The sequence below is a fragment of the Armigeres subalbatus genome, chromosome 2 (genome assembly GCF_024139115.2).
Source record: "Armigeres subalbatus isolate Guangzhou_Male chromosome 2, GZ_Asu_2, whole genome shotgun sequence".
In the NCBI taxonomy this organism is placed as follows: Eukaryota; Metazoa; Arthropoda; class Insecta; order Diptera; family Culicidae; genus Armigeres; species Armigeres subalbatus.
Genome location: NC_085140.1, coordinates 23,070,186 through 23,094,163, shown reverse-complemented (window position 1 = coordinate 23,094,163; position 23,978 = coordinate 23,070,186). Strand labels below are relative to the sequence as shown.

The window sequence follows — 23,978 nt, the reverse complement described above, 5'->3', positions numbered from 1 at the left end:
TCCTATATTCCTATTCATTATGTTGACACTTTTTTCGCCCAACCTACATAATTTTAGGTCGTTTTTTTTTTTGAGGCAGTCTCAAACATGGAAGATCTAAGTGAATACCCAAAGTCGTTTTGCCTCAGGGGGGGGGGGGCGTTTTGGTACCTCTTCCCCTATGGAGAACACCAAGAAAATCCTGCTGTGATTCAAGTGATTCAACTCATGCATGAGCTTTTGGTATGTTTCAACTCACTCATGATTTAAAACTTCCATGAGTTAAGACATTTTGAGTTTTTCCCAACACTGGCTTCAACATGTATAAGAACCAGGGAATCAATTTTTCTTGGATGCGTGTGCAAAACAAGCGACAAAAGAGAACCAACGACAAAGCTTTGTTTTTGTCGGAGATAATAATCCCAAAGGTCCGAAAATGTTTGTTCAGGATGATGAGCAGACGACACGTATTAAATCCGGGTGTAGAAGTCATCTTCCTGGCGTGGATAATGTTGTCCCTCGTAGGTAAATAGGCCGACAGAAAATGAATTCAAGTAGGTCTAATCTTCTTCGTCTGCTCAACTACTTCCATTAGTATAGCGAATTCCACACCAGATCATAGAATGATGGCTCGTATATACACCTGCTGGCAGTAACTTTTTTCGTCACATCGCATAACCATGAAGCCGACTTTCAACGATGTAAATATTGAAAGTTTCAACTAAGTTAGAAAATTGGACTATTTAATGAGGTGATATTTATTTACAAAATAAAAAACGAGATATCTATCGTTTAGTTTATTTATATTACATAATTAAAACATTGAGTACTTCCAGGCAGCAGTCTAGGCCATCAGGGACTGTTCCGTTTTCTAAGGTGCTATTTCGGTAAAATAAAATAGATCGTTTCTCTATCCGGTAATATATTCACAAGTATTTTAAATTAATTTGCATTACTATCTTGTTACTGATGGACGTTAGAAACCGAATGACGAAAAACTCCGACAAAATCAACTTTGCTCTGCGTACATTTGATATATTTAAAATATTTATTCCTAAGTTTGCACTATCCTACAATTTTACAGAACGATATGTTTTGTCGCAATTTGTGATTATTCTTTTTTTATTTGCTAGCGTGATCGAATCTACCAGCGATTGAAGAATAATGGCTGACTAAAAATTACAATTGGATACAACATAACAAACGTATAAAACCATAATTTACATACATGTTCTCAATCCGATATCGCTCAGATTAACGCTCACCTACAATATAGTACATCTATGAAAAGTAAAAATTAAAACTGTGATTATCTTGTTGTTGTGACTTCGGCTCCCTGATTTGTGTGATTATGACAGAAGAGGAGATAGAGGATTGCAGAAAATCATAATAAATTAAATTAAAACTGAATTGAAATCATGTGGCTCAACTGAAGGGTGAGAGAAACAATAACACAAAACGATTCATAATTAAGTAGAGGAAAAACAACCGCATCTTTATTTTCTGTCCATTATTCCGGTTATGGTGTGTACGGTATAGCATGCCCTTCATTGTGTTCAAACGAAGAAAACAAGACGCTCACTTCACTTTCTTTCACTTCCATTTCGTTGGCTGGCATTGCATGTGCATCATCTTCGCCAAGCGATGCACTTGCACTCTTTAAAAAGTCACGCGAGAGTAACCTTCCCCGGTTTCGCTTCTACTTTTTATCCTTGTTGTAGTCGACGAACACCCTCACCACCTCGCCGGAGTACTTTCGCTGCGTTGGGGTGAAGTACAGATCCGACGATTCGGGCATGTGCTGCCCGTTCTGGCTCTGGTGCATGCTGGCCTGCTGATATTGCATCCCGTTGCCGTTGGTTACCGAGCTGGCGGCATAGTGGGCGGCACCCCCCGACGATGGGTTCTGGTTGGATCGGGACTTGCTTCGTCGATCCTGAGTGTAATACTCGGATCCGCTGGGTCGCTGCATGTGCGGCTGGTGGTGCTGTTGCTGCTGATGATGCTGCTGTTGCTGCTGCTGCTGATGCATCGGCCTTGGTAGGGAGTAGGCTCGCTCGGCGTAGGAGGAGCGTTCACCGTTGCTGCGGTCATGCGTCGATCGTGGGTACATTGACCCGTTTCTGTAACGGAATAAAGTTGGAAAACAGTGCTGTTTATTGCGGTAATAAAATTTAAGGCAGAATAATAGAATATATTGTTAGCGAATTTTATTATGCGTTGTTTAAATAATAGCCCGAAACGACTCAGAAGCTCTTTAATAGTTAACAGTAGCGTGAACCTCACTTGCTTATAAGTGTATGAAGAAGGCCGGTAATATTTGAGAACCAAATGGTCGGGGTTCAGCCAAATCGCACCAAGCGCCAACGAAAAATTACCAATTTTTCTGCTAAAAGCTTCGTTTAGCAGATTAAATTGAACGCAAATCGTATCGGATATCCCTCAACCCCATAACTGAGGATATCCTACTGCAAATGTACACGCTTAAATTGATATGAAACTATTTCCGTTGTCCGTTCCGTTCCGTTTTTTAGATGCAGAGCAGCAAATGATTTTTCCACTTTCACAAAATTCATCGAAAAATTTCACTCTATGGAATGCGACTAAAAAAACGTACCATGGAAAATGTGAAACTTTTCAGAGAATATTGAGAAATTACTTTAGAGTGGTTAGAATGGAAGCAAAAATAGAATATGCATTTTTTCAATAATTTAAAATTTAATAAAAGATATTTGCAAAATTAAGATGATAATTGAAAATTTTAGTTTAAAAATTACAAATCAAATTTTCTCTTTAATAAAGACATAAAAACAATTTATTATTTTTATAGCCCTGTTCCCACCGCCTTCAAAACTAATCTGCAAACCACTGTAAATATTTTTTTAAGGAAGAACTATTGTGCAGTTGGATGATTAATTTCATACACTTTCAGGAGAAACCTTTTTAATGTAAAGCTCAGTTCTGTCTATTGTTGATTCCTAGTCGTTATTAGGATTGCACAACAAACAATATACAGGCGCTTTCAATCACCACCGTTGAAGCGCCTGTACAGCCAGTTTTCTTCAGCTGAAAACTAGCATATTCAGCTAAAACTGTTTTTTGGGGGAGCCCCTGTCAAAACACACTTACAACTTTCCAGCATTTTTTTAAGTCTTTGGGAAGGGTTTCATAGTACAAGACGCCTACTCGGCCACACTTAAGATTCTAGAACTTTGGATTTTGATCTTTATCATGCTTTGGTTCAATTTCAAGCTTAGGTAATTCGTCTCACCGATAAAAGCCAATGAAATTTTAATAAGCAGGAATTTACTAAGGAATTTCTAGAGGAACTCTTGCAGGAGTTTTCAAGGTAATTCCTGGAGATCTGTCCGGACGAATTTCCGAAGTATTTCCTGGATGATTTTTCTAAAGTATTTCCAGAAAAAAAATCTGGAAGAATATGAATACGAAATGCTCTTGCCCAGAAGCCATAACTTAGATGGCTGCCCCAACACGGTGGTTAGGGATCTTTGGCCAACAACCCACTGTTACCGAAACAAAATAACGAAAAGTTAAAAAAAGAAAAAAAAACGCAAGCTGATGTAACGGCAGTGACTTTGAGTAGTTATGAAAAACCAACCTTATATGGCGCTAATATAGTTCGATGTACCATTTTCATAATAACTTTTAAACGCAGCGATCAATCGTTATCAAATTCAATAGTAATCAACTAGGCTTTGCTCCCTGTCTAATGCAACTAGTTAGGAGAAAATCGATTAAGGATTACTATATGAAGCGATGTCTAGTGTTTTTCTAAGTTTTAGTGCACACACATACACACGGACAGACAAACATTTGTTCAGTTCGTTAAGCTGAGTTGAATCTCCGAGAATAATATAAAAAGTTCGTTTTCGTGAAATGATAGCCTTCCGGTACAACTTTGTTGTACAAGAAAGGCAACAAATGACATGAATTGGAACCTGAGTTGGTTATTTCTCTTGAAAACGTTTATACATGCGTGTGAATAAAGTTAAATGAATAAAATTTACCACGCCGATGGTGTTTTTTGTACTTTATTAAAATCTTTTCCACTGTAACAAAAAAATGCACCAAAATGTCATGAAAATATCAGGTTTTGCTGTTAACAAGAACAAACTAACAGCTCAAGATATTTATAAGTTCTTGTTTATAGCAAAATCTGATATTTTTATGACATTTTGGTGCAAATGTTCGTTATTTTCGAGTGTTATTTTTACCCTTATTTGAAACAAGTTCATATCATGTTTTAGTATCAATGTCACGTTTAACTGTTAATGAGCTATTATCGTCTACCCGGGTAGCTTAATTGGTTTCGCACTTTTTTTTATGACATTTTATTGTACAGTTCAATTTTATAAGGCTCCTGTCAGAAATTCACAATCTCAGAAGAGTTCCTATGACAATCATCTAAAATAATTATGCAGCACTTATCCTCATTTCTGATCAAATATTTAAATCGCAATCATTGAAAGCAACCACGTGATATTTAATCTCTCAGCAAATGTGGGAATTTAAATTGCTCATTCTCAATTCGTATTAGCAATTCCTTAAAAAAAATCAGGGATTCAAACCAAGAATCCCTTTGCGTATTTTTCCTGGATTTTTTTTCAACAAATCTTCCAGGATTTTCATATGAGAGAATTGGGCTTATGCTTCTAGCTGAATGATGTGAGGTGAGTCGATTCGCACGCCAGGTGACCATGTTATTCAAATGGGAGCCATTTAGAATTTTTTTCATTAATTCTTCCAGGAATTCAAATCAGCAATTCTGTCACGAATTTCCCTGTATTTCTTCATGAACACCTCCACGTATCGCTACATGATTTTTAAAGGAATTCATCTGGTTATTCTTCCCATACAAGCATCATTGTGAAACCCGAGCGAAGAATGTCCCGGGGTAGTTTCTGGTTGAGTATTTTGGGCTATACCGTGATGAAATTCTAGGGAACTTCAAAACAAATGTCCAGAGCATTTTTTGGAGAATTATCAATATATAGAGGGATTTTTGGAGATATTTTTGGAAAAACTATTGCAGTAATTTCTGTGGAAACTACTGGAGGTATTTTTGTGATAATTTCTGGAAAATATACCAGAGGAGTTCGCTAAACAAAAGGCGGGCTAATATCTGGTTGAATTTTCGGGGTAATTTCTTCCGGATATTCCCGGTAAAATCCTAACGGTTTTTTGCTCGGTGAATTTTTAGGTAAATTTTAGGAGGAGTAACTGAAGAATTTCTGAAGACATTTCCATCTAAAATTTTCAGAAGAATTCCTGCAGAAGTTTCCTTGAGAATTGCTGGAAGAACTCCCCGAATATTTTTCGCAAGATTTTTTGAGCTATGTCCGAAGGAGTTCTTGGAGAAATTGTCAGAAGAATCCCTAAAAAAATTACTGGAGGAATTATCGGATGAATTTTTAAAGATTTTTTTAATGAAATTCCAGGGGCAGGATTGTGCTGAATCATTCTCATATGATTATGATTGGATTTATCATTTGGTAACTTCTCAGGTGTGAAAAGTAGGCGAGTTGTCATCGGCAATAACAATTTTTTAAATTTTGGTATCAATTGATGTTAAACACAAAATTATTAATTTAATGTAAACCTTACAAATACAAATTTAATGTCATTAAATTGTGATTGCATGAGAGTGTTGCTCATCCTCGATTATTTGAAAATTTGATTTTTCCCATCCCTATCCAGGGGAATCACTGAAAACACCTTCAAAGAATTCCTGAACCATTTCCAAGGGAATTCTTTGAGAAATTTCAGAAAACGTACCCGAAGGATTGGCCAAGTAAATTTTTGGATGAATTTCTTTAGAAATGGGCGTAGGGAAGAATTGAAAAAAAAAAATCAGGATGAATTCCTGGGACGTGGGTGGAAAATGGGTTGAGAGGTATTCCGTATGAATTTCAGAAAAAGTTCATAGATGTGATCAACTTATTTTAACCCTTTCAGGACGGATGGTTCATGTATGCCAAACGCCGTGGGCAAATATGACCCATTCGTCCTGAAAGGGTTAAGATAAAAAATCGCAAAAATTAATAAATAATAAAAAAAGAAGCTATGAGTGAAATTCTAGAGATTTTGCGTGGCAATTTCCGTAGAATTCTTGAAGTAACTAGTGTAGAGGTATTGTGGGAATTTATGAAGGAACACCAGGAAAAATTTCAGGAGTAAAGGTGCAAAGAGGTCTTAGGATTTTCAGAAGAAGCTTCTGGGCGAGTATTCCGAGCTTCCGGGGGAATTCCTGAAAGAACTTCCGGGATGATTCCTGAAAGAACTTCCGGGAGAATTCCTGGAGGAACTTTTGGGGGAATTCCTGAAGGAACTTCGGCCAAATAACCTTTGCGGCCAAATGACATTCTCTACCAGACAGAAGCCTTGTGACTTTCGGTCAAAATGTTTGTAGTTTAACACCGTTGTCAAAATGTATGGCTTCGGCCAGCGGGAAGCCATTTGTTTGAGATCCACTAGGCCGAATAATACGATAAGCCCTAAGGCAACTAGCCGGATTCCATTTGGCCGAAACAATTATTAGGTTACGGTTTGTCCGAAAATTACCCTTTGCGCCAAACGTCCATTCTGATCAAACTGCATTTTCTGCCAGACGACTTCTTCGACCAAATAGCCTGTTCGGTCGAACATCCTGAGGGTTTGTGCGGCAACATAACATCCCAAGTAACAATTAAGGTTGTATCAGAGTTTTATAGCGTTCTTCAAAACCTAATCTCAAAACCTTCCATGCAGTCCTCGCAGTTTCCTCAACCTCCTGTAGATTTCTATAAAACCATGTTACAGCCAGTTGGCCCAGTTTTATTGCAATCATTAAAACCTAATATGCGTTCCAGTTCAGAACCAACGGTTTTATAATATACTTCAAGTCTCACATAAAACATGCAACATAAAACCTCCTCTAGACTTGGTGGTTTTGAGAACCACTATATAACCATGATACAACCACTTCATGACTATGATACAACAACAAATAAGCCGATAATGAAACAGTTGTCAACTCTCAGGTTGATTATTTGTTTATTGTTTGTACTCGAAAAAAAATGCTTTTCTTCCTGCTGCATGCTTTTCTTCATGTCAACAACAAAAATAAAAGAATTATTATCAGCCAGTTCAATAAAAGTTCATATCTGGCTTTGAGTGTTCTATGCATGTTTGAAGGCATGCCAGGGATTTTTCATGGTGAAACCATGATAAATAATCAGTATTTTAACAATGCGCTTCGTTAATTTGTTATTATTTAGAATTTTTCAAGTTTAATTAATTGCCTTAGTTAATTACTTTAAAAATAATTTCAATGAATAACCGCTTTGGTTGATCAAATAATCAAAGCATTGTTCCTAAAACTTATTAGGATGTCCATTTTTACCGTTTAAAAGGTGAAACAGAAATTTGCATGATATTTCGATTATGAAATTCATTATTTTTTTCATATCGGCGACATTTTTTCGAATAAAACTTTGATTGCATAAAAATGCCTCTATATAACCATCACTCCTGAACTGGTCCTATCTGGGCATTTCGAACACCTAGAGGTTTTATCTTGGCCTTTTTCAAGACTGTGGTACGACTAGCAAGTTTTATCTTGGTCAAACTTAATGCTTGGTAGTTTTATATATAATGACAACATGACAATGTAGACAGATACAAAAAAATCATAAACAAACTTTTTCTGCCCTCGGCATCGAATGCAAGTACTTTTAAAAATAAGTATTTCAATTAAAAAGCATATAGTGGCAATCGTTAAATGGTATATTTTGTACCATAAAAGTGATTTACTCGTGTCAAATTGGCAAAGCATGTATGGATTAAATACATATTTTCATACCCCTCATGAGCAAATGCTGTTTGAGCAGTTTTTTCAACGACCTAAATATATAAGGGAACTGCTCCTGGATTTCAACTCATGGCTCCGATGTTCATCCCATTGAAAGCAGAGCAATGGAAAGGTATTTGCTAATGTTTTTTTTTTTCATTTTCGACTGAAAGCAAAATGAAAAAACTTCCGTGGGTCTAACAATTTGTGCTGAAAATTTATTTTCTATCCATAGGGTAAAGAATGTATTTTGGACCACCCTTACGGGAGCTCTTATTTTAGACCACCAAGCGTAAATTGCACTCAGTGGTCCAAAATATGAGCCGTCGAACTGATGGTCCAAAATACCTCCCTTACCCTAGTAGTAGTTTCAAGCTTCGTATTCCTATGCAGGTCTTCTTCAGGAGTAAAGGTTATATGTGGGTTTTATACAGGACTCTACGAAGCTTGGCAGCTTTTATAAGTCTTGATCAAAACCAACATATAACGTAACTGCTGGCTTTATGTCAATTCCATTTTTTAGCTCTGAGGAGGAACACAGGAGCATTATAAAACCTAAAGAGCTGTGGTTTTATATTGGAATTCAAAACGTAGTTCTCATGTACTCTTGCGGATCTAATTAAATGACAACTGACAAAACTAAAATAAAACTTTAAGCATTTCTACATGCCGTAATAAAACCTCTATAAAACTAGCATAAATCTTCGAAGCATTGAGATTGTTACTTGGGATATTTGGTCAAACAACTTCCGTCTTTTTGGCCTCCAACGAAAAATCTGCTTTGTTATACGCCTGTCAGTAAGACTTGGTGTCTTCCCGTAACACGGTAGATCACTTTGACGTAGTGTGTTGCGGTGTAAGATCTACCAAACATAGCCCTAACCTAATCCATTTTTCTAGCTAGGGAAAAAAGTTGTGGTAATTAAGGATTCATCGTATTTAGTCCTCGCTACCAACAGCAGTCTCAGAAATAAAACATAATTAATGTTACCTTGCAGACAGTTGAAAGACTCGAATTCCTCTTGTTTGAGGCTGAACTGTATGCAGCGGAAACAACTTTTCAAGCAATTAGTTAAAAAACCTCGGTACCCGGTCCTAGGCTGAACTGACTGCTGGAAAAATCGAGTTAGGGGTTTAAATACGTACTAACTCTTCTTGAACTGGTGAACAATGGTAGTGAGAGGAACACACGGAAGTTTACTGAACAAATTCTCTTGCTTGAAATGGTCTTGTAGACAGAACTAAATCCCGGGTTTTCATTGTTTACTGGTGATATTCTAGAAGCAAGACAAGGATGTGGCTAGTGCTCCGATGCATGGCCAAAAACAGTATCACTGTTCTGTTTTCTCAAGAAAGGATTGATTTTCTTGAGAAGTCGAGTCAAGTACAAGACACTGAAGACGGCCTTACTTTTGAGGTCGAAATACGTATCTGTCAAGATACAATTAAGTGGTGGAATTCAATGGGATAAACTCGTATAGTATAAACTCGTCTTATGACAGGGGATTGATTTTCTATTGATAAGGGGCGCGCCTTCAATGGGATTGCTCTCTATGAAGGGTCTAAATAGTGGGACCTTGTCATGGTGGTCTTGAAAAAACAAAACAACAACTGTATCGAAACCGATACTGCATTGCTTCTCAATAGCACTGGAGTAATTCGACATGCACTTAAACACTAAGGATACGGGTAACGCTACAATAGATCTAATAATTGGTCGCAGTGGCACACCCGAACAGGAAAAAAAAAAGACTTGGTGTCTATCAGCTCTTACTGGAGATCACGCAGAAGCTACACGTATTTATATCAACCAATGTCAACATTTTTGTAATTCGGGCCTAGTGGCCTCACATCTGAAACTGGAATGCCGAGCTTCATCGACAATGTCATCAAAAACTGATATCAACAGAATTTCACCTTACGAAGCCTGCCAGCAAACGCTGCATTGGAATCCAGCAGGGATAGACCAAGGGGCTCGACGAAGACTCGAAAAGAAATTGATAGGAATCTGAACCGGGCTCAGCGAGGCCACAAATGATGTTCGTTTGAAATCCGAATGCTTGTTTCGATCTATCTAATCAATTTCGCTATAAATCTATATTTGCACATTATCTGCCACAACTTATATCTTTATACTGAACCGTAGAGTGAGAAAGTAAAAAAAATCCAGAACAAATCTTCCAGTCGACGTCCCACTTTAAAAATTGTTTAATACTATACATGACAGAGTTTTTAAGTTCAATCCGAGTACAGAAGTTTAATCCTTCTATAATGAACACACTTTAGCACTTTCTGAGATAGGATTCGGTGTCAAATGCAACTTGTTGCGAACAAATCGGCTGAGAATAAGTGTCTAAAAACAAGAATGACACTTGTTGTGAGCGTTTTTTGTTTTATTTTTTACCTGTTTTTGATTTTACAAAAATGTATTTTGGCCGTAACTTCCGATCCGGCTTTCAAACATTAAAAATAGAATCAGTTGTCTCCGCAAAAAGCGCCCATCCACAAATTTAAGTGAAAACAGGGCGTGTGACACACCAAACTTCATGATTTTATAAAGCAATGATTGACATGATATTTTTAGGGCTCTCGGACCACTCGGGTTCAATCCGGAGGACCTCCGGAATGGCCATGACCTAAATTGAGTCAAAATAGGACGTGCGAGACAACGAACTTCATGATTTCACAAAGCAATGAAGGGAATGATATTTTCAGGGTTCCTGGGGTACTCATGTTCAATCCGGCCGGAATCCGGGGGACCTCCGGAATGACCATTTCCTAAATTTAGCCAAAATAGGTCGTGCGACACCTCAAACTTCATGATTTCACAAAACAATTTTGGGAATGATACTTTAAGGGTTCCTGGATCATAATCAGGGTTCAATTCGGCCACAATCAGGGGGACCTCCGGGATGACCATTTTCTAATTTAATCAAAACAGGTCGTGTGACAAATAGGTGTGAGAGATGCGGCTTCGAACCGTGCATTGTGACGTCAAATTGTTGATTCAGTGTTATCCGTTTAGATGTTAACTAAATAAATGAAATGAAATGAGGTCGTGTGACACTTCAAACTTCATAATTTCACAAAACAGTGATAAGAATAATATTTTAAGGTGTTCCTGGATCACTTTGGTTCAATCTGGTCATGTCGGTTAATAGTTTTTTTTTTAATTGCCTCAAAGCACGTCGTGGAACACATCAGTCTACATAATTTCACAATGCAATGATGAGAAAGATATTTTTAGGGTTCCTGGGCTACTTGGGTTCAATCCGGTACAAAAGTGGCACAATCCGGAGGACTCACGGAATGGCCATTTCCTAAATTGAGTCAAAACAGATCATGTCACACCTCAAACATCATGATTTTACAAAACAATGATGGAAATAATATTCTAAGGGTTCCTGGGCCACTTGGGTTCAATCCGGTCACATCGGCCACAATCCGAAGACCTACGAAATGAACATTTTTTAAATTCAATCAAAAAATGACTTGTGCCACCTCATACTTGATGATTTCACGAAACAATGAAATAAGTTCTGTTTTTGTGGTCATTTGAAAATGAAATGAAATAAATTCCATTTGTCACATTGGCTGCGCCGTGGAACCTACTGACGGAAAACTTGGTAAATTGATCCAAACAGGTTACTAAAAACAAGTCTAGTCTAGTCGGATTGAACCAAAGACGCCAAGGAACCCTGAAAATATCATTCGCATAATTGGTTTGTAAAATCATGAAGCTTGCAGTGTCACACGTCCTGTTTTGACTAAATTTAGAATCATTCCGTGGGTCCTTCAGATTTCTTGTTTTTGCCTTTCTCGTATACTAAGTATACGTAAACGCTATATGATCACTCCAGAACCAAACTTTTGATTGAAGGCTCGGAGACCCATAATGTTATATACCAATCGACCCAGGTGATGTCTGTTTGTGTTTTTTTTTCTTCCTAAGCAATGGAGGGGGAATCTGCTCAACAGACATCCTGGGTTGTCCAGGAAGTGCGGGGTTAGGGACCACCTCCAACAGGGAGACAGGACTGCATCCCCGACCCGCTAAACCGTTTCCATTGCCGCCAAGCCCATCGTCCCTTCGGTACAACCAGAAAGTAATGCTTCAAAGGGGGGCCAGTGCATAACGCACCCTCGAGGTTAGCTGCGTGTCCTTGCAGCATCGAACATCGTGACTCGCTTTTTTAGAAGAACACCATGATATCGTGCCAGCGCATTGCCGGCTTTCCAGGTGGCCTTACCACGCCCTATGCCCTCGGAAGGTGGGAAGGGTCGACTTCGCGCATGCTTCCCTCTGCACGACTGGTATCAAGAATGATGATGCCGCGTGCACTCCAAATTGACCTCTCTGCGATAGGGCCTATTCGCCAGCACACAGAGGGACTTGCCGACGCGGTGCCTACGCCTGCCCCAGCCTTGACGAGGACCCCTTTCCGTCCTCGGGCTCGGAACCCGCCCGGCTGACTGACGCCGCGGAAGCGACGATACCATGTTGTTCTTCACGCGGCCATTTGTTCGATAAAAGAATCGAGTTCGACCACAGGACACCGGTATGACCCATGAAGCCGACTCCGAACCCTTGGACCACCTCTTATTTGCGCCTGAACTAGCCATTCCTCGAGTCCACGCGCCACCTTCTGTGTAGCTCCGAGACGATTTGGACGATAGCCGATAAAACGGCGTTCCAGCTAACTTCATCTTTACACATCCTCCGGACTAGGTTGTCCGGGGTAGTGTCCAGACCACCTGTGGCAAGCATGTGGTCACGCATTGTGCGAAAACGCGGGCACACGAACAACACGTGTTCCGCCGTTTCTTCTAAACCTGCGCACACCGGACACTCGGGCGAGGCCGAGCATCCGAACCGGTGTAGGTACTGTCTGAAGCAACCATGGCCTGTAAGGACCTGGGTCAGGTGGAAAGTGATTTCCCCATGGCGCCTCTTGACCCACGTACCTATCTCCGGTATCAACCTATGTGTCCATCTACCCTTAGTGGAACTGTCCCACGCACGCTGCCATTTTACCATTGAGGCCAACCTGACAGTCCTACGGTCTGTTTGTGTGCATGTATGCATATGTGTGTGTGTATGTATGTATGTCTACAACATTTTTTAGACAAACTTTATGGAACTTAACATTGGCCGAATTACTCGCAACAAGTTCCATTCGACTAAGAATCTTGTCCCATTGTGTGCTATTGAAAATTGATCAGATTGGACTATGGGATCAGAAGTTATGGCCCAAGTTGCAATATAATTTCCTGCATTCATTGGTTTGTAAAATCATGAAGTTTGTGGTGTCACACGACATATTTTGACTAAATTTGGGACATTGCCATTCCGTAGCCGAATCCGAAGACCTAGATTGTGACCGATGTGACCGGATTAAACCCAAGTGGCTCAGGAACCCTGAGAATATTATTTCCATCATTGTTTTGTAACATTATGACATGCTCTGTTTGGACTCAATTAAGGAAATGGCCATTCCGTAAATCCTCCGGAATGTACCGCTTTTGTACCGGATTGAAGCTAAGTATCATAAGAACCCTAAAAATATCTGTCTCATCATTGCACTGTCATAAAGTTTGAGGTGTCGGAGGACCTATTTTCGGCTCAATTTAGAAAATGGCCATTCCAGAGGTCCCCTGGATTGTGGCCGTATTGAACCCAAGTGGCCCGGAACCCTAAAAATATCCTTTCTATCATTATTTTGTGAAATCATTAAGTTATCCAATAAGCAATTTAAGCTGAATAAGCTAGTTTTTCAACTGAAGAAGATTATTTTTGGTGTCACACAACCTATTTTGACTTAAATTTGTATATGGCCTCTTTTTCCGAGGACAACTGACGCCAACGGATTTTGGAAAAAAAATCTGGAACCGTAACCGGATTGACCTAAATCCAGTATGGATCCATCTGGATCGAATGCAACTTGTTGGGAATTTTTTTTTATTGTCTTTATTAATGAGGTTTTCGGCCCGCTTGTTGGGAAGGAATCGGTCAAGAAATGTGGTTTCAGCGAAGTTTTAATTTTATAAATCCCTTAAAAACAGACGTCAAGGACGGAAAGGTAAACAGTACTGCTAGCAGTACAACTTTGCTGTACGAAAAAAAGCCACACCAAATATATACTCGTGGATATTAAGTAAACTAGATTTTTTAAGTTGAACAATCAACTTTTTTCCTCAACTAACCTGTGATCGCCACCATTACTTCGGTGCATACCATCGGTACGATCGATCTCGTAGTACTGCGCCTTGTTCGGCGAGTGCGACATCTGCAGTGTCGTTTGCTGGCTATTTCCATTGCTGTAGCTCCGGTCCGAACGGTGCTTACCGTGGTGCCCGCTCTTCACGTCCGCTTCGAAGTTATCGAACGCGTAGTTGGTGTTAGACGAATAGTCCTTCCATGCCGAATTGGGAATCAGTTGATCCTTGAAAGGAAAATGGAAATTTTATTATTTTATAATATGTAGGAAAGCATCATAAAATACCTTCATCCGATTCGTGGAACTTGTTTTGTAGATTGTGCAGCTAGCCTGAACGATTGCAATGAACACCAGCGCAGCGATGCACCCCAAGATAGTATACAGCCTGGTACCAGCTCGCTCAAAGAACGATGGTTCTTCTTTTATTGGCTGCTTATCTAGGATTGCATGTCAAAAAGTTATCAGAATATCTATAATGTAAATAAAACAATAGGCCTTTCACTTACATTCCAAGGCCATGAATTCAAGGAACTCCGGATCAACTGATAGAGCACCAACCTTTCCGGAAGACAGATTGTTCTGAATAAGATGTTGAATTGTTTGTTCCAGCTTAGCAGGATCGTCCACCAAATTATTCTCAATTCCGTCCTTATTGAGCAGAATGTTCATGTTGACCACGACCCCTTTTGAATCTCTGTGAACAGAAAAAGTATTTAATAATTGGTTCATAAATTGTCGATTATTTATATTCACTTTTCGAAATTCACTACATCGGTTTTGTGGAACCCTCCGACGCCTTTGAGCATACCGTTAAAGCTATCAGCAATGGATTTGGACAGATCATTGTACTCCGGCGTTCCAGATTCCGGAACCTCGAAGCCAGTGGCCAAGTTCGTCAGCATAATCGCAGCTCGATATGCAACTCGTTCTGGCGCTGGAGTCACAGCTGGATTAAACAGATATTCGAACAACTTTGGACACGATTTAATACACACTCGGGTGTCCGTCACAACCGGAACTGATTCGTGTTTTCGAATCTTTTTGTTAACCGGATTGAACATTCCTCCACTCAATGGGAACATCAAATATAGACATTGGTCTTCTGTGAAGGCTAAGTCATTTTCATCTGTGGTGTCACGCTTCCGGCTGAAATCCATGACGGTCATTCCGTTCAGAATTTTTCCTGAGGCGTTGAATAAATCCTGTCGATCGTCCAACTTGGGAGACGAGTATCCATTGATCCAAGTGTCCATCAGGAATGGTCTTCCATTCAGATCAACCCATCCTATTACGGCATCGGTCTGCGACATTTTCTGATCCTTGCTGAAGCCAATACCCGTCCACGTGCCCGTATTATTGGTTTCGATATGGAAATGCATGGAATCTCCCTTGCCAGTAACCTCCCAGCTGGCATAGTATTCGCAGTTGTGTTTGTCTAACTCACAATCCCTAGGATACTTCCAGAAACCTTGGCATTCGTCATCTAATTCGTGACTCTTGGGACCGGAAGGAACCATAATTCCGTCCTCAGGCACAGCTGTTGATCCATTTGCAGCCTTAACTGGTTCTAGCTTCTTTTCCTCCAGGAAATTAATCTGAGTTACACCTCTTTGCATCCGATGACCATGGTATTTCAATTCATCACGCATGTAAAAGTCTTGAACGCTAGCCATTTCCTTCTCCAATCCAGATGGTGGGGAGTGCACGTACGCTCCGGGCTCCTGACCCTTAGCCCAGATCACGTGCATCAGGTCGTCCACAAACGAATGATCCGTTGGTTCGTTGGCCAGCAACTTCCTCCGGAACACGATTGTCGTAACGCCATCAACTTCAAACCCTCCAGTGGCGGTCAGATCTGATTTGCCACCCCAGAAGGTATCGACGCGTGGGGTCGAGCGATCTCGAGTATAATAGTCCCACACACGATGGCTCTCGCCACGAGCCGTTCCAATAACAATATCCGTGCAGTCCATGGGGTTGAAGTCGTACCGAGGTGTCCATGGATTTGCCGTCTTTTTCTGCGCATCTGATTTTGGTTTAGCGGTGGTTTCCGCCTTGGGTTCCGGTTCGGATGCCGGTTCAGATTTTGGCTCTGGTTCCGCCTTCGGGGAAGACTCCGGTTCTGGCTCACTTGAAGGTGGGTGGGAATCTGTGAAGATGGAAAATAAATTCAACAAGTGCAACACAAATGTTAAATGGGCACTGCAAATAGTTAAACACGTCTACTAGTAAAAAAAATGCAAGCTTCAATAACTTACCGGATGTAGCCCGTTTGCTTTTTTTACCGGACTTTGGTTCAGCTTTCGGCTCAGAGCTTGGTTCCGCCTTGGCATCTGTGGTAGGTTCCGGTTCAGAAGTGCTTTCCGGTTCAGGTTCCGAAGCTGCATCCGGTTCTGGCTCCGCAGAAGCTGGTTCTGGTTCAGGCTCAGCCTTTGGAGATTTAGGTTCCGGTTCTGGTTCCGAAGAGCTCTCTGGTTCAGGTTCTGCATGCGCATTAGGCTCAGCATTAGGTTCCGACGTTGTCTCGGGTTCTAAATTGCAATACAGAAATGTTCACAGCAAACCACACAAACACAAACGCATGCATAATTCCAAAACCATTTTCAAAATCTCACCTGGTTCACTTGCTGAGTCAGGTTCTGTACTTGGCTCCGGTTCAGCATTTGGTTCTGCTCCTGGCTCTGGTTCTGCACCAGGTTCTGGTTCTGCTGTTCCCGCTTCCGCCAGAGCACCAATTAACGGGAAGTTTTTACACTCGGCCGTCAACTTCCGAGGACGCCATCCCAGACCAACCCACGAAGTTCCGTTGACCTTCAATACCAACTCGATCTCACTCTGTTCTTTGAGCACACGCCAGTACACGTTCAAATCGGGTGACAAATTCTTCAACTTGTACAATGAGTAATCGATGTCCGTTGATTTAATTGGAGATTCTGTAAATATTTGACCGTTACTGTTATCACATTGCTATCAAAACAAACACTTCATATTTATACTTTTGCTGCAGCCTGGTCCAAACCAACCGAGCCGGCAGTAACACTGTTTACGAGGAAGTGAAGTGCCTCCCAAATCCACACAGGTGCCCTGAATGCCGCAATCTTGGTTCGTGGTGCACTCGTCCCAAAACTCGCATCGATTTCCGTAATATTTCTTCTCACATTTGCACCGCGCAATGAACTTTCCATGCCCGGAACAGGTCTCACGGAACTCCTTCCTCTGAACAATGTCCACATCGGCACAAGACCAGAACAGGTAATTGCCACCCCACTCATCGGCTTGTCGCGTTAACCGTATCGAACAATCCGGACATGTGAAGTCCTTCGGTAGCGATACTTGGAATTGCTGAGCTCTAAGAAACAGTAAGAATGTGAAATAATCGTACATTTGTGTTCAGCGTCCACTTACGTCGCATCTTCTCTGACGAATGGCTTTCCCTTGACGATGGGAGTCAGGTTCAGGATGGGCTTCTCCTTTTGATCCAGAACTTCAAGCCGGAAGCCTCCCTGAAAAGATTCGAAATGAATCGAACTTAGTTTCAACTGGAATCCATGATAATGAACAAAAACAAATAGATTTATTGCTTTCAGTAGCACTTGAGAGCAATGTTTTATCAATATCGTTGGATGTCGGTAAGCAAACTGATAAACGCGCGCACAGTTTAAGAAGCCCCCAATGTTTGGGAAGCACTCCAGTAATGGTATGATAGCGTATGCAACTCTTTGTATAAAAAGAATCTTCCGGGAACGGCTACCTCTCAGTAATAGTTAAAAAGTGATCAATGTTACATCCAAAAGTGTGTCATAATGATGTTCAAAAGAATAGTTTTAGTAATTGCAGTGAGTGCAGTGTGTCCACAGGCGGTCAAATCGTTGGAGTGCTATTCATGTACAGGAGATGAATGCCTATACAGAGTTGATTTGGGAGATCAAATTAATTGCGGCGATTCACAGCAGTGTTATACTAAGTTTGATGGATGTAAGCAAATCTGATGCAAATGAGGAATATTAGGAAAATAATGCAGAGATGTGATTCTTCGTAGATGTGCCAACAGAGCGCGGATGTGTTTCTTCCACCAACCCATGTACCGCAGGTTCATGTGAATCATGCAGCGGTGATTATTGCAACAATCTCAGTGCGACCAATCACAAATGCGTAATTTGTTCATCAGTTTTGGAAGAAAGCTGCGTCAGTAATCCCGGTGGATTGCAAGCTCAACAGTGTAGTGCACCGAACGTGAATGTGGCAGAAACGCAGTGCTATTCACGAGTGGTGAGTAAGACATGGAACATAAATACGGAAGTGGTATCCAATGCTTATAGGCATCAATTCAAGGAAAATCGGTTTAACACAACAGATTGAAAAGATGTGTGATTCATCCTGGGTTTTCGAAATAGAAATGGTTAAGAACGTTACAGAGTGTTGCAAGTCTCCGCAATTGGTGGTTTTTAACTTCAGGGGCAAATCAATCAGCGAGGTACAACTGTTTGGCTCAAAGCACTAAATGGTTTTCATTTTCGGCAACACATCCATTCACCCAACTAAAGCATGACATTATAATACAGTTCTGCATATGCTTACTGAAGCTGTATAAAGTTTTGGCATAAACAATTCCGGAAGATTTTAATACAACCATTCATTGTATTGAAATCTCACAGTTTCGTATTATTTTTATACATTATCTGTATGAAATGCTTACATTTCTTGTATTAAAACCTTGTAGAATTGTACATATCAAGTTTTTATACAATAATTGGGAGCAGTGTTGTAAAATGTCATTTGCATTCGTTTGTATAATTTTCCCAGAACTTGTTTCAGAAGGTAGCTATCAATTCATGTTGTATGACGAACTTATAGCGGTTAAATGGGCCTACAACTTTGTCTAACGAGACTTTGCTGTAAATATGTAATCTGGGGCGTGGGAGGCAAAATGTCATTCAAATGACATTATGTCAAATGACACGTGACATTTTGGAGAGTTTTCACTCTCCAGCCTTTGATATTATACTTAGAGCAATGTACCCTTGGACAAAAATATAACCCTACTCAAGCGTTATGAGTACATTCAAAATTATGGAAGAAATTTTGCTTCTAAAGAAAGTTATGAGCAAATTAGTCAAATGACATGCAGATGACATTTTACAAGCCTGATTGGGAGATTTGTTTTTTGGGTGTTGGTTTTGCATCTGCGAGCAGTTTTGGTATTTCACAATTTCAATCAGCAAGCAGTCCTGATGCAATATGACATAATCCACGCACTTCTACGCCAAGGGACCAACATTTCAAACTGAAAATTAGGATCCAATATCTATAGGACACGAAAACATACATATTGAGTTACAAGAAAAACATTTTTTCCACTGAAAATTGATTTGGGAACATTGTTGAATAGTCAATCAATTTAGTATTCTTTTGATATGGGAAAAAGACTCCCTGATCAAATTTTTACAAATGTGCTTTATCGCACCTATTTGGGTGCAAATGTATTGGTGAATACGTAATAAAATAAAGTTTTTCATGCCCTTTTTGTGTGTCAATTGTATTGCTTTGAAAAATTTCGGTTTGTGACATTGAAATAGTGTCGCGTTATGAAAATAGTCGTATAATTGATACCATACAAAAAGTACAAACAATATTAGTCCTCGTCAAGAGCTTTCTTTTAATGTTTTAAGATCCAAAATCGGAGCATTTTTCATGAAGTCACACTATACAAAAATATGGTGTCGCGTTACGCGAATTCAATGTTCTTCAGAAATGAAGGATAAAAGGATTTCGGTTTATTGATACAGTATCACAATGGCTCAGAAATTGAGAAAAACTTTCTTTTTGGTGTATAAGGGCTTGTGCATGAATAGCGTAACAAAATTGGGGGTGTGTCATTTGGTAGCTGGCCACACTGTAAAACAAAATGAGAATCGGACTATGGAATCGAAGGTTATGGCAAAAATACATTTTTTACGTCAAAAACGTGTAAAAAAGTCTCGCCCATTGTTTAAGCACTTAGCCTAAACCGAATTGCTTAAAGTGCATCCAACGCAGAACCCTGTCCCGTTGTTTCCTATTGAAAATTGGCCGGATCGGACTATGGGATCAGAAGCCGAAGAAGAATCCGATGGCGAAAACAATTCCGGTTTATTTTTGTTTTCGCCATTTTCGCCATTTTTTCGAAGTCCTAAAACAGTCGATTTTTTCAAAAAATTAAATCTCAACGTTTTATGCATTTTGAGTCCTTTGGCATCAAAAGACAAAAAAAATATCCCCCTTTTGTGAGAAAAAAAAAGTTTTGATTGATTTTGAGCACCCCTAAATCATGTCAGATTTAGCTCAAATCTTGCATAGGGGGATATTTATGGCTACGAAAACGTTTGCGTATCGTCCAATGTTAAAATTAGATGAAAACATTTTTCTCCAGTAGCCTTGGGAGCAAAGGCGTAGGATTGCCAATCCGGAGATGGCGAGTTTGATTCTCGGTCCGGTCTAGGATGTTTTCGGGTTGGAAGCTTTCTCGACACCCTGAGCATAGTGTATCCATTGTACTTGCCACACAAGATACATACTAATGCAATGGCGGGCACAGAAAAGCTTTCAATTGAAAACTGAGGAAATGCTAATAGAACACTAAGTTGAAAAGCAAGCCAAGTTTCAGTTGGAATGTAGAGCCATTGAAGAAGAAGAAGATTTTTCATTATCTGAAATAAATTCAAAATCAAATTTTTGCCTTTCTTGTACAACAAAGTTGTACCGAAAGGCTATAGGACTAGGGTAAAACGACCTATTATGGAGGGGTTAAGCGTCGTGTCAAAACAAAATTGATTACATTGTTTATTGTTTTTTCAAAAATTACCTGTTGGTCGATTTTCACATTGTAGTAGTTGAATAGGATGCTCGTTAACTATAGTTTCGTAAACATTAAGTCAATTGTGCTGAAATTATGTTATTTTGTTTTTATCACAATAAAAACAAACTACCGCAATAATAGGACGCAGTTGCCTATCGTTGCGATATTTTTTGAAGGTCAGTCCTATTGTTGCGGTATTGCATGTAATTCTTATGGAGAGCGATACCGCAACAATAGGACTTTAGCACTACCGCAATAATAGGCTCAAAGGATTCAAATTTTTAACGAAAATTTTGATTTTTCATCGTTTTGAACGGAATTTTGTCAAACAAAAGCTGTTCTAGTCGTTAATCCGGAGATTTTTAGCGTTCCCACAATTGTTTGCAATGGTATTATATCCAGAATGGACTACTTTAACATTACCGCAACATTAGGGCATACCACAACGATAGGACGTTTTACCCTACTCCAAAAAACAACTTTTGATAGAAGGCCCGGAGAACCATAGTGTTATATACCGATCGACTCAGTTCGACGAATCGAGGTGATGTCTGTATGTGATCGTGTGTGTGTATGTGTGTCTGTGTGTGTATGTGTGTGTATGTGTACACATTTTGTAGACACATTTTTTGGAACTTAGCCTTACCCGATTTACTCGCAACAAGTTGCATTCGACGGGGAATGCGGTCCCATTGTTTGCTATTGGCCCGATCGGACATTGCATTTCGGAATTATTGAAAAATCATTGTTTTTTCTCAAGGGTCCCCCCTGGAAAAAAAAAATTCAAAATCGAAAAAAAAATTGTTCAAGAATGGTGGGAATGCATAGTAATTAATGCAAAAACATGCAAAATAATTTAAAATATGCGATCTATTCCCCTAAAGTACTTTTTTGACCTTTCTTAAGTGATTTTTTCAGTACATTTTACGATGCACGAGAAAGGCATCATCGCCGCTAGGTGGATTAATCTGTTTTTTTTTTAAATAACATCAGATCTCGACGCGTTGACTAATCTGGATTGGATCATCCATTTGCGCAGATAGCATGGAGTCAACTTTGAGCATCTCTGCTGAAATGCGATCGACACCGGGAGCTTTGTTGGATATCATGCTTCGGATGGCTGCTTCACCTCCTGCAATGATGGAGCTTCGGAGTTGACGCGGGTAATGCCCCGCACCCTTGGCGGCTCATGCCGAGATGATGATGATTGGTCGAGCGCCGAAACTCGAAGAAGTTGTTCGAAATGCTCGAACCAACGTTTCAGCTGATCAATTGGGTCGATGTGTAACTGATCTGTCGTTCACCGGCATCCTCGGATTCATCCTTGCTCCACTCAGGAGTCGTGAGATATCGTAGAGGAGGCGAATATCGCCATTTGTTGCAGCTTTCTCCCCTTGACAGGGAGTCCACCCACCCTCGCCTGTTCGTCGGCAGCAGCGTTTAACTTCCTTTTCTAGAGCCGAATACCGTTGACGGGACTCTTACTTGGCTGCTCTGGTTCTTGCCCGCCCTGTCGCGGCCTTTGCTTCTCTACGCTCCTCAATTTCCTGTAAGGTTGCATCCGTAATCCACTCCTTCCACTGAGTGCGCAGCTCACCTAGGTTGTTCTCGCATGTTTCGATAAAGGCATTCTTGACGGCCGTCCACTGCTCTTCTACGCTGCCACCTTCCGAGTTCCAAGTTCTTCGATGAACAATCTCTTCACAGCTGGATCTTTTAGTCAGCGTGTGCTGAGTTGCCGTCCGCGCAGTGTTGTGCTGAATCATTGTCAGACGATGATGATTGCAATTTTCATGTGAAAACAGTAGGCGAGTTGTCGCCGGCGACAACTTCTCAAATTTTGTACTCAAACGATAATAAACACAGAATGTTCATTCACAAATTAATCTTTACTAGGGTATCTGTTGCCATATCAATAACAAAAAGGCAATGTATATGATTGCAGTGATGCCGAATTCTACAATGTTTTGTTTTTGAGTTGAAATATAATTACAAAATTGCAGTTTTTGTTGTAGTTTTTCAACTTATCAGTTTAATTTTATGTTTGTTGAGCTTGAGCTTGAGCTTGATTGACTGCTCGTAGTTGCTACTCCATTATGACCAGATCAGCTGTTCTTGCACAGGGAACCAACAGATGTTTGCTTGGGACTAGCACACATCTTCAATGTACAAGTGCTGGTGATCTCATTTGTTAGGTCATACTGGCGCCTGCCACGTCAGAATGCAAGTCAATATAGGGAAGGGGGAGGAAATGATGATGCAATCACTCGCCCACTGCAAGCCGAATATACTCTGCACTTGCCACGAGTTCATGCGGAATTTCGTTGGAATTTTTGGGTTGGGTTCGAGAGGCAGAGGTCCGTCTTGGTTAACGAGCTGCCAATGTGATAGATAGGAGAAAGCAACTGATGCAATTCTAATTCCAATTCTAGCAGATTACTGTTAGAATACTCAAGTTGAAGGTATAGGAATAGTAATGCAAACGGTATAGAAGTCCATTTCCAGTTCTAGCGATTGCTAGAACATGAGAAATATAGAGAAAGATACCAAGTAGGAAAATGGAACGGACCTGGGATTGAACCCACAACCTCCTGCGTATGAGGCAGAAGCAGTAGCCATATGACTACCAAGCCCGCTCTCAGTTTAATTTTATGTTTGTTGTAGATTATCTTTTCGATATACCTTATTCTACAAACATAAGAGTTGAATTTCACAGTAAAAGTACATTCAAGCATTTTTGAAATAAAAATCTAGGTCGGCAACCCTTGAGAGTACTGCAAGGCATGTAAACAGTTTGGAATACGGACAAGGATAATTTAGACGTTGTTCGAATTAAACCTATATCAAACTATAGGAAATCGCGTTGGTTTTTCAAATATAATTATACATATGTATAATGAAAATGTGATGTGCTTTATGTGTTGTGAAATGAATTTCGAAAGGATTCACTTGTGTAGAGGTAGGAAAATGAAAATAAAAGTGCTTTTTAATTTTATCTTTTAATAATTTGATTCTTGTGCATTAAAACATTACTTTAAAAAAAACTTGAATAATATTCCAAAAATTCAAGAATGTGTTCCAGCCATTATTGTGTACA

At 40.0% G+C, this 23,978-nt stretch overlaps 2 protein-coding genes across 2 annotated transcripts in view; one reads left to right on the top strand and one right to left on the bottom strand.

Annotated features, from left to right (window-relative positions):
- Positions 1 to 763: 763 nt before the first annotated feature.
- The window catches only part of LOC134218225 (uncharacterized), a 131,323-nt gene continuing 108,108 nt past the window's right edge, over positions 764 to 23,978 (bottom strand). Inside the window, exons 4-12 of the mRNA XM_062697143.1 lie at positions 17,452 to 17,549; positions 17,043 to 17,395; positions 16,662 to 16,979; positions 16,305 to 16,577; positions 14,800 to 16,195; positions 14,553 to 14,740; positions 14,332 to 14,483; positions 14,033 to 14,271; positions 764 to 2,102 (exon numbers count right to left, since the gene is read on the bottom strand). Coding sequence (XP_062553127.1) covers positions 1,679 to 2,102; positions 14,033 to 14,271; positions 14,332 to 14,483; positions 14,553 to 14,740; positions 14,800 to 16,195; positions 16,305 to 16,577; positions 16,662 to 16,979; positions 17,043 to 17,395; positions 17,452 to 17,549 — 3,441 coding nt within the window. The 3' untranslated portion in view covers positions 764 to 1,678. The remainder of the gene's footprint in view (positions 2,103 to 14,032; positions 14,272 to 14,331; positions 14,484 to 14,552; positions 14,741 to 14,799; positions 16,196 to 16,304; positions 16,578 to 16,661; positions 16,980 to 17,042; positions 17,396 to 17,451; positions 17,550 to 23,978) is intronic.
- LOC134218224 (proprotein convertase subtilisin/kexin type 5-like) overlaps positions 17,788 to 23,978 on the top strand; it is a 29,495-nt gene continuing 23,304 nt past the window's right edge. Inside the window, exons 1-2 of the mRNA XM_062697142.1 lie at positions 17,788 to 18,021; positions 18,086 to 18,315. Coding sequence (XP_062553126.1) covers positions 17,850 to 18,021; positions 18,086 to 18,315 — 402 coding nt within the window. The 5' untranslated portion in view covers positions 17,788 to 17,849. The remainder of the gene's footprint in view (positions 18,022 to 18,085; positions 18,316 to 23,978) is intronic.